This window comes from Sminthopsis crassicaudata, chromosome 4 (genome assembly GCF_048593235.1).
Source record: "Sminthopsis crassicaudata isolate SCR6 chromosome 4, ASM4859323v1, whole genome shotgun sequence".
NCBI classification, from domain to species: domain Eukaryota; kingdom Metazoa; phylum Chordata; class Mammalia; order Dasyuromorphia; family Dasyuridae; genus Sminthopsis; species Sminthopsis crassicaudata.
Genome location: NC_133620.1, coordinates 222,475,665 through 222,487,281, shown reverse-complemented (window position 1 = coordinate 222,487,281; position 11,617 = coordinate 222,475,665). Strand labels below are relative to the sequence as shown.

Sequence of the window (11,617 nt, the reverse complement as noted above, 5' to 3'; positions counted from 1 at the left end):
CCAGCTCTGGAGTTAGGATTATCTGAATTCAAATTTGACCTCAGATACTTGACCATTTACTAACTGTATGACCCTGGGGGAGTCACTTAACTCTACCTTGCTGAAAAAACAAACAAAAAGACACAAGAACCATGACTCCAAGAGTCTCCCTCCTCAGTCCCCACCCACAATCACAGCAGAAGACTCCTTTATTTCACATTAACAAGCCTTCTCCCAGGGACATAAGTATAATACCCTCATTGCAGAAACTCCACAGGGATCACATATAAGAGCCATCAAAAATGCAAGAGGATTGACCCTACTCTGTGGTGCTCTTTGGGCTTAATAGGAACAGCTGGTCAGTGAAGTGTTTGCTAGCAATTTAACAAGGCTCAAACAGCACGAGGCATCTGCCAATAAATCAAAAGGAAGCACCCGACTAAATGAGGTTTGATTTAAATTCATATCCCGATCTGACAGCTGAGAGTTTCATTGCTCCTTCACCTTGTATTAGCCTGAGCAAGGCCTGACACCACTCCACATCAACTTCGACAGGACATTTCTGACTCTCAGGACCAGCCTGTTATAGACAAGAAGGTAGTTAAACAAGGTTACAAGAATCTTAAGAGGGGAGAGAGTGAGAGGAAGAATGAAGTAAAAAGATTAACACCCTTCCCACCAAGAAAACCTCCAATATAGGTGAAAACAATGAAACCGCCAAGGTGATAACCATTTCCATATGGACTACTATTCATCCTTCTCACTCCCTTGGAGAGGACATGAGCCAGCTCTCCAAGGAGAGCACCGGTGACTGGGACAAGGAAAAGGATTTGTTACATGCAAATCTCATCAGTCGCAGTTATAATGGCAATGCAGGGATAGAAAAGACTCTTCCTCCCTTATCTTCACTCAAAGACATCCAATAATGATTGTAATGTTGATATTAAATAACAATTAAGTATAATATATAATATTTTTAAAAGACTTGAAGGTTTACAAAGTGCTTTATATATGTCACATTATCACACATTATCACAAAAATCTTGTAAGGAAAGTTCCATGAATACTCCATTTTACAGATAAGTAAACTGAGCTTGGAGAGGTTAGGGGATTTCCCCAGTATCTCTCAGACAGTGAATATGTGAGGCAGGATTTGAAATCTTTTTCCTAACTTCAGGTCCATACTTTGTCCACTTTGTCCTAGCTCAAATAGTGACTGAGAGGATTTTTCCCACCAAGACATTAAAAAAAAAAAAATCATTTCTACCATATTAATGTGGTACAGAGCAAGGAGTAACTGGAGAGTCAGAGGAGTTGGACTTCATCATTGACTCTAACTACAATTGTTGTTAGTTCATTTCAGTTGAGTCTTATTCTCCGTGACCCTATTTTGGGATTTTCTTGGCAAAGTGAACTTACCCAGGTCACACAACTAGTAAATGTCTGTGGTTAGATTTGAACTCAGGTCTTCCTGACTCCAAACCAGTACAGTATTCTTTATGCCACTTAGATGCTCATTGACTGTACCACCTATTCCCTATAGGGTCTTGGGAAATGTCACAGCCTCTCTTGGTCCAGGTATCTTTCTCTGTAAAATGAGAGTGGTGAACTATATATTCTAACCATCTCCTTCAGTTTGAGTACATGAAGGAGTGACATGCTGGGTGTACATGGTTTGGGAATTTTTGTTTAATTACATTTTTAAGTTTCAAAGTATTCCCTCTCTCCCTTCCTCCCTTGCACTAAAGAAAGCCACTATTTAGCACAGATATACATAACTCTATCTATATGCATATATATGTGTGTGTGTATATATCTATATGCATATCTATGCCAAAGAGTCTATGTATGCTGACATATATATATGTACATTTTTAATATATATATAAAACCTGTGTATACTTCTTTCTATCAGTCCCCCCCCCCCCGCAGGTGGATAGCATCTTCATAGAGTCTTTGTAGTTGATTTGAGTTTTATAATACTCAGAATAAGTCATTTACAACACTAGCTTACTATTTTTCACACTCCATTTCCAATCTATTGCTCAGACTTGTCACTCTCTCCTTTATAATATCTTTCAAATACACCCCCTTCTTTCTAATATTGCCCTGATCCAGGTCCCCATCATCCCATGGTTGTTCTAGGAGCAGTAGTCTGCTGGTAAGTCTGCCTACCTTGACTCTCCTTACTCCAGAGCCTCCCTCTATTCAGCAACTGAAGGATTTTCCTAAAGCACGGGTCTGCCAAGTCGCCACCTTACTCAATAAACTCCAACGGCTTCCAATCACCTCCAAGATCAAATACATAATTCTCTGTTTGGCATTCAAAACCCATTATAACTGACCTTACCCATCCATACCCCCCACTCCCTACACACACACACACACACACACACACACACACACACACACACACACACACACTCCTTCATGCCTAGAAGTCTCTCCTTTTCATCTCTGCCTCCTGCTTTCCCTGAAATCCCAATTAAAATCCCAATTTCTTTTCTTTTTTTATAGTCCCTTGCTCTTAAAAAGAGCAAATAGTTTAATATTTTTATAAAATCTCATTTTCTACAGAAAGTCCTTCCCAATCTCTCAAAACTAATGTTTACCCTCTATTAATTATTTCCCATTTATACAACATGGAGCTGTTTGTATATATTTATTTGCTTCTTGTTTCCCTCATTAGATTGTGAACTCCTTGAGGGCAGAGATTAACTATCTTTTGCTTTTTTTGTATCCCCAACACTTAACCCAGTGCCTGGCACATAGCAGGCACTTAATACATGCTTACTGATTGACTGAGTGAGCTATGACGAACTGAAGGTGAGATCAAACTCTTGATAATAGGTTCCCAGCCCCCTGCTCCTATAATCCTATATACCTTATAGGACTATCATATAATAGTGTTCAACAAGGACTGATTGATGGATCAAAAGAGAAAAATCAGCTGGGAAGCTTGACAACTTTGGTTTTTAGGAAAATAGGTGGGAAGGGCCAAGTGCAGGAGGGTTAGAAATCCTGTGCTGTCTGGAAAAGGAGTCCTTAGCATTCCTTGCTGTCAGAGTTATTTTCAGCCTGAACAGCGTTTGTTTGACTTGCCATCAAGATGTTCTCGGGCAAATCAGGTAAACTTGATCACTCAGGGGAGGGAGCAGCCCTCATCTCCCCAGGGGCTGCCTAGCAGTCAAGAGGGGGTGTTCATCTCCAAGAGCTAGCACAGGAGAATTAGCCTGGTGAGTCATGCTCATAAACCACAGAGACCATTTCTGCACAGAGGAAGTCAGCCATTGTTACGGATTCATTCTTAGGGACGATATCATGGTCTGTCTTCTTGATGGATGGTGGAACATTGTGGACAGGAAGCCCACAAAGAGACTGTTTCTTAACAGGCAAATCTTTATGCCAAGGACTTGGCAATACTCCATCTCAGTTTCTCCAGGACAAAACAGTTGATGTTACCAAGGTTAGGAGTCAGGTTTGTATCTTATCAAACCAGCATTTGTTTCTACGCTATACACATAAAGGGAAGAGGGAAAAAGAGAAGTAGGTTTTTGTCCATATTGGGGGTCAGCAATAGAGAGTGGGGGACAGTGTGGGTGAAAATGAAATCCCTTTGCTCTAAGGCTTCCAGGAGAGAGCATTTGAAGGATGTGAGAGGATAAAACAATCCGTAAGACAGAACCACAGAAAACCAGACAGGGGAAAGAGAGCTGGATCTGGAGGCAGAACCTACATTTGAATCCTGACTTTGCTACTGAACTCTCCATGTGTCTTGGCAAAACATATTTTCAGAAGGGGACTGAATAGTCCAAAAGAGTTTAGCAAGTTAGGTACCTGATTCTCTTGGGTATAAAATGAAGATGTCACACTTTGTGAACTTTAATCTCTGTCTGTGATGATACAGACTGCCTCAAGACTTTGGATTCAAGGTATGAATAAAGCAAAGGGAGTGGGGAGACCACCCACCCTCCTGCTGGCCTTCTCATTACACAGTCCCACAGAGTCAGATCCCACTTGGCAGCATAGATCCAGAGTTTGATAGACATTTCATTGAGCATGAAAACATGAAACCCAACAGACTGCAGAAGAATAACTCAGATGCCTTTGACGACAGCAGCCTCAGCCTTGGCTCATGCTTGCCTGCGCCCAGCCTGTCTCTGCAAAGATCATCTGCTGTGACAATATCACAAATTGAATGCATACGTTCCTACAGGTATATGGATTCCAGACCAAGGCCAACTTAGCTTTGTTATTGAATACAAATCGAAGCATATCTGTCTTGCTAAAAGCTCAAAGCTACAACAGTAGCAAGAAGAAACATTAACAGCAATAATATGGATACAGGAAACTGTCTTTTTTTTTTTTCTTTAAGAAAACAGTGGGATGATGCGGTCCAAATATCTAGTAGGAAATCACTAAGGGATTCTAGAATTGTAGATTTAGGAATGAAAAGGACCTTAGCAGTCACCTAATCTAACCCCTTAATTTTACAAATGAGGAAACAGGTCTCAGAAAGCTTCAAGGAATCCTAGATTTAAAGTTGAAAGGGAATTATTGGCAAAAAAAAAAAATAAAAATTATAGTATCAGAAAGGGGCCTTAGAGTTATACAATTCAGTCTATGCATTTTACTCAAAAAGGAGAAAAGCTTCAAGTCTCAAGGTCACAAGTTAGTGAACACAATAAAGTTTAAATCCAACTTCTCTGATTTCAAATCCAGCGCGCTTTATGAGAGAGGGGTCTTTCTCAAGTGTCTCCTGAGGGACAGAGGGACAGAGCTGGGGGGTTGAAGGTGATTTCTCTGCCTTGGAATCAGGTGCTTTCTTTCCTATCATTGATTGATCTTTGTTTTAGATCCTGCCCTTGGGTGACCTTGGGAAAGGTGTTTAACCTACAGAAGTTTCAGGCACCTCCCTTGCGTAGGAAAACAGAAAAGGCATGTGGGGAAGCTTCATTTCTAAACAACAATTACAAGCTGTATTGGGAAAACAAGAAGACAGGAGTTGAGCCTCCTTCTGCTTGCCATCTCCCTTAAGAAAATGCTGTCTCTCTTAAGTCAGAGTGAATTGGGTGTGATGAGGCAGTTTATCACATTCCTATTGTTTATGTTTTTTGAAAAGCCAACATTTTCTGTGTGGTTTTTGGAGTGGAAACGATCATCCCACAGTTGGCAGCAGAAATTTTTTTAGGATGAGGCATTTCCTCTGAGACCACGTTGCAATTTGTCTGATTTGTTTTTTTAAAACAGCTCAGCGATAGGCCTCTCCAAAGGTAAGATCCCAAATAATAGACAAAATTCATTTTTAGAAAGGGACTTTATAATACAAAAGAATATTGGACTGGACTCATCAAACCTGCATTCAAATCCTAGCTTTGCTGATTAAGAACTCATCACTGTGGGCAAATAAATTCATTTGTCTGAACCTGTTTCCTCATCTTTAAAACAAAAGCAATTGAGTAGATGCCTTTAAATTCTCTTCCAGTTTTAATTTGTAGGTGCCAAATACTATCCTGGTCAGAGTAAAAGGAGACAAAATAACAACTAGCTTCAGTTCTTAAGAACTGGTCAGATCAAACAGGAGCTTCAGTCATCTTCAGGGTAGCGATTCCAGATTTCTCCTAAAGATGCGCTTCAGCACTTGGCCAGTGACAAAGAAAGCCTTTTCTTTGCTCTCTCCAAAAGCTGTTTCATATATAACCTAAATTGACTTGGTCTTATGTGTTATTGTTTAACTATGTATTAAATCTGAGTAAATTATCTATAGTATAAAACATCCAAGAAATAAATCTTGGCTATATTCCTTCTGCCTCCTGACATGTGAGTGATTAAGTGAAAAGTCAAGTATCCATTTCTCTCTAGCCTCAGATCATGCTTCATATCTTCTCCAGATATCAACCATGAAACCATGGCCTATCTCAGACATCTTGCCTTCTACCCAATTGCTGCTTATGTGCCCACTTTACTTCCCTCTGTTTTCTGATCTTGCTCTAGAAAGAATAATCAAGTCTATACTACTTGAGAGATTGTGATAATATGACTACTCTTTGCCTTTATACCAAATCCCTGTAAAGAAAGAAGATCTATCCTCTCTGGTCACTACTACCTTTATACTTTATGCAATTACAGAGAGAGAGATATAAATAAATAGATAGATAAGATATATATATATATAAGATATATGATACATATATATAATGGGATATATATATGTTATATATAGTATTTAGTAATATGGGATTATATATTGTATTCCTTTATTAAAATGTAAGCTCCCTAAGAGCTAGGAAAATCTCTTCTTTGTATTTTTTCTTAGTGCCTGGTATATAGTAATAGAAATAGTAATAATAGTAATAGTAATATTAAAAACTATAATAATATAATAGTTAATATGATTATAAGCAGGCATAAAAGAAATGTTTCTATTCATTCATCCACTCATTCATTCTCTCCTATTCATCTTCCCTCCAAGATCTTCTGAATATTTTTAAGAAAAAAAGGTGATTAAGAGAGCTAATAGCCCTAATAGTGTCAGAAATATCTCATACCTAAAGTAGACTTCAAAATAAGTTCCAAAAACTGCTATTTTAGGGTGACCATGTCCAAATCAGGAAGAAGAGCTAACCTGGGATATCAATGAATTACTTTGTCAAACATTGACCCAAATCAGAAAAGACCCCATCATCAAGCAATGAAGTGGAGAGAGCCAAGGGTCTACTACCCTTTAGTAAGGGTCTTATTAAAAATGTTTACAAAGATTTCCAGGTAGCACAGGGGTACTAAATCTGGAGTCAGGAAGACCTGAATTCAAATTCAGCCATAGATACCTATTAGCTGTATAATCCCAGGCAAATCATTTAAACTTTATTTGCTTTACTTTCCCCGATCTATAAAATAAGGATAATAACAGTACCTACCTCCCAAGATTGTCTTGAGGATCAAAATGAGATAACAATTGTAAAGCATTTAGCACAGTGCCTGGAACATATTAAGCATTGTGTGTGTGTGTGTGTGTGTGTGTTAGAAATTGTCATTATAATTATTATTATTGTTAGGTTCTAGAAGAGCCAGCTCTTTTTATTCCTGCAGCTGGGGCCAGAGGATCTATAGGGCTATTGACTATAGGATTTGTTTTTTGTCATGACTCCATTAGGGGAGGGTAGAAGTGGGGAGCAGCCGGTGTTTAGCTGCTTCTGAAAAGCTGAAAACACAACTTAATGGCCTTAGCATCATGGGAATTTGCCAAACCTGCTTTGCTTAGCTAAGGTCATCACCTCTTGCCCTTAGGATTAGCAGGTCTCTGTAGAAGAACCCTAATCATGGCTGACTTACAATAGTGAAATCTGTCTCACCAACTCTCATATCTTTTCCATGCATTTGGGAAAGTCAAAAGACAGAAGAATGGAAAACATACACCAAAATTATTATGGCTAATATGGTTTTAAATTTAAAATTGTTCTGAGATTTTTGGAACACCCTGTATTTATATATTGAGATATACCATGGCATAATGAATAGAGAGTTGGTCTAAATTTAAGTTATTATCCCTGCAAATACAGTTTATTTGATCCTAAGTCACTTAACTTCTCAGGTTCCCAGGAAATTCTAAGATCCTAAATTACAAACCAAGAGAGACCTGAATTAGAAGAAACAATTTCACTCCTAGAAGTTCTCTTTATCAATGAAATCCAAAGTCTAGTTTAGTTTAAAAAATAACCTACCATTTTTTATATTTGAATGTCTTCCCTCGTTTGATCTTCACAAGAATCGCATGAAGAAGTTAAGAGCAAATATTAGTATTCCCATTTTACAGATTAGGAATCTGAGTGTTAAAAAGGCAAAGGGAAATGCCTAAAGGTTGTTCTTGAGATGGATGGGTTCCATCTTCGAAGCAACCTTGTAAGTATGAGAGGCCCTGGATTTATTGAATGGGACTAATTGGTGAGGAGGGGAATTTCTTCTTTGAAGAAGATGTCAGGATGACTATTACAAATTATTCCAAGTGTTACTTCCAAGTTAGTTACTTGGAGGAGTGCTGGAGCAAGGTGATATACGATTATATCTATTCAGAAGTGCCCCAAATTGTTTGTAGTTCTCCCTCCCAACAAAATCTAATTGTAGTTCTAAGTTATTAAGTTCTAATTTGGTTTTTGTCAATGTGCACTATGAGTTTTTTGTATCTTTTAGAATTCCTTCTATATGTAACAAATAAGTACCTGTCCCATACCTGCCTCGTGTTGTATAATGACTACTGCACTATCCTCCCACTCATTTGAAGGGCATCTTAGACATGAGCCAAAATCAAAGCTATGAGCAGTTTTTCCCCAGGGCTTACCAGGGGAGTAGATTTAAGGAGCCAAATAGTGTGAGAAAAAGAAACCTAACTTCTCTGATTGCACAGCAGACTCCTCAGAACTGAAACCAATCTGGGCTACATGCATGGGGCCAGATCTAATGGGTGACCCTTAGGAGGAGGTGCAGTGTTCCCTTGGGGCTTGCAACTGTTATTATTGCTACATATAGATGAGAAATCTGAAGACCAAAGAAATTGTGTGACTTGCCTAGTATCACACAGTCTATATAGGTCTCCTAGATGTGGTGTTAGTACTATTTCCACTACATAGAGAGGTTTCTGAGCTATTCGATATTTGAGCACTCTAAAAGGAACCTTGGGTGTCTTTTTCTCAATCTCTAAAAGCTGCCTACTTCCTGCACATTCTGGAGTTCATCCCCAAAGGATGAAAACAGTCAGCAATGCCATTCCAGGACCCAAATCATCTGCTTGCTTTTTTTCAGATGTTGTAAAGAGAATGTTATGGAGAAATAAAATGCAAACAGCTTCACATTCTCCCAGTAATCTTTATTAGCCTTTCCTTATTTGTATTTAGTATTCTTTGGACATCTTCTGAGTTGACTATTCAGACTCTTAAGGAACTTCTATTCTAAAAATTATTAAAGACACAGACAGGAGATAGACTGTAGGAGACAATTTTATTTATTTTTTTTCTTTTTTGGTTGTGGGCTGTGGGAGGAGTGAAAGAAGAGAAAATAGAAAGGAGACAGAAGAAAGAGAAGACAGAGAAAGACAGAAGGGGAGGAAGAGGGGGAGAGAAAGGAAGGAGAATGAGAGAGGGTGAAGGAGAGAAGAGTGAAGAGTAGATGAGATAGATATGATGAGAGTGAGTAGAAGAGAGATGAGAGAGAGAGAGAGAGAGAGAGAAAGAGAGAGAGAGAGAGAGAGAGAGAGAAAGAGAGAGAGAGAGAGAGAGAGAGAGAGAAAGAGAGAGAGAGAGAGAGAGAGAGAGAGAGAGTAGATGATCTGCCACCATTTAGTGAATGATGAATAGCATGGTAGAAAGCAAAGGAATCTATGGTATCTATCTTTCTAGAAGAATGAACTTTTGAATGTCTCTACTATTTATTTTTGCATATGGAATCAGCCATTTCATATGGCTGATAAAAATCAAGGACAATTAAACTAAATTGAGCTTTAATTTCAGATTGAAAGCGTGATTCCACCACTGAGAACTCCCTCCCACAACATCTGAAATTACTAACTAGCTGCAGAAGGCACACTGAGACATCAGGCGAGATAAGTGTGAGCTTATTGCTTGTCAAAAATGCAGACAATGATAAGATTGGCGGGATTCGGGAGGAGCATTAGAAAGTCTAGACAAGATGCAGATTAAGGACTCACCTCTGGGGACTCACCTCAGGGAACATTAGGGAAAATGTTTGCTTGTTTACAAAGGCCAACTTTGTCAGCTAAAGAAGAAAAGAATGATCTGGAAGGAAGTGAGAGCCTTCAAGGTGAGGAAGTGTGAAACCCTGGATGTGTTAGACCTTACTCAGGAACCTGAACAAATGTTGGATTTAGAGAACTAAGTACATGAGTTCAAATCCTGATTTTGTAACCCATTGCTTCAGTGATCTTGGGTGATTTACTCTTTGTGATTCAATTTCCTCAACTGCAAATTAAAAGGGATTAAACTAAGTATCCTCTAAAGTGCCTACCAGCTCTAACTGATTCCATCTGTAATCCTCATTGGAATACCAGGTCTAACATGCTCCAGTGGGGTGTTCCTTGAACAACTGTCATTTTTAAAAAATATATTACAGTCAAATAGTCACAAAATCCATTAGCTGGAGATGCCTCCCGCCCTCAGTCACTCTGAAGACCTCTATTTGCAAGTAGCTCTGATGCTTAGCCAAACATTATTGCCATTAAGAAGTACTGGATTCAGGAAGAACTTTTGATCTTGCTCTTACTTGGGAACCATCAGAGGGTAAGAACCAAAACTGTCTGGATGATGGGACAGATGGCTTCAACAGCCTCCTTGAGGTCCCAGGCTATTTTTGCTAGTCGCCAGCTTTGTCAATGGCTCTCTCCTGAGCAAAGGAGGCCAAGAACTCAGAAGGGTGGGATTCAGGGGCTTCTTCCCAGATTTCATATTGCCAAACTTGTGACCCAATCCCAGTGCACATTGGGCTGATTCTGGGTTGATTAGAAGCAAGGAAAATGGGGTAGCTATTGCCAGAACTGCTGAGGAGCCTTTTTGCTCAGAGAATCTAAGTGAGCCATTTAATTAGAGACCACACAGAGCTGGGAAAAGCATTTCCATCCCATCAAAAACCTCTTCTTTTAGATGTCAGGCACTGAATGGTTTGAAAAGAGAAAATGAAAAAAAAAAAAAAAGCCCAATTCTTTCACTTTTACTTTTACTCTCACTTTCAACCTAGCAGGTGCTTGGTTGGTTTCTTCTCCCCAATTCAGGAATGGGTCCTGCTTTGTGTTGCATGTCTCTATTCCAAAGAAGCACTTTTTGTAAGAACATGACTTGTCTAATAAGGGAAGGCAAGTGGAAATCAGAAAATGTATCTGAGTGGATACAAGTTCCTTAAGATCAGGGATTGTCTTTTTTTTTTTTTTTTTTTAATTTGTATCCATATCACTTAGCACAGTGTCTGGCACATTAGTAGGAGCTTAATAAATGTCTATTGACTGATTGACCTTAACAAACATTTATTTATTAAAAAGAATGGATTAATCAGCATTCATTAAATGCCAACTATGTACTAGATTCTATGCTAGATGTTGAGGACAGGAAAAACAAAAATGTGCCTGATCTCAAGAATTCTATTTTATACAGAGGAGACAAATGCATACCTATTTGGGCAAATTCAAAACAGATACAAAGCATTTGGGGCTGTAAAGAGATACTAGTAGTGTCTCTTGACACAAAAAGAAACATTTAAAGGCTTGCTGACTGACAATGTTATTGGAGAACAGGAGGAGATGGCAAATGGGAGAAGGCATTTTCTTCATCTGACAAAAGAAAATTGTTTTTTGCTTATTTATGGATATAGGCAGATCCATCAAGAATATCTTTGTTATTGAGATTTAATCTAGGGAAAGTAAACACGTAGGTAGGTCTGTGATGAACATATGAATCTGAACCCACAACTCTAGAACTGAAAAGACACAGGAAAGCTATGTCTGTATTCTTCCTTTGTTTCTTTGTTTTAAAATGTTTGCTCAGGAGTCCAAACAATTTAAACAGTCTAAAGTGTCCTAACTCTAAAGTAGTTTGGGAAAGTTTGGAGACACTATTTTCTATCTGAGAGAAGATGAATTAGT

The 11,617-nt window shown here is 38.7% G+C and overlaps 1 protein-coding gene across 1 annotated transcript in view; it reads right to left on the bottom strand.

Annotated features, from left to right (window-relative positions):
* Nucleotides 1-418: 418 nt before the first annotated feature.
* Nucleotides 419-11,617, bottom strand: part of LOC141540704 (adenosine receptor A1-like) — a 29,771-nt gene continuing 18,572 nt past the window's right edge. Inside the window, exon 4 of the mRNA XM_074264706.1 lies at nucleotides 419-559. Within this exon, the coding sequence (XP_074120807.1) occupies nucleotides 419-559 (141 nt within the window). The remainder of the gene's footprint in view (nucleotides 560-11,617) is intronic.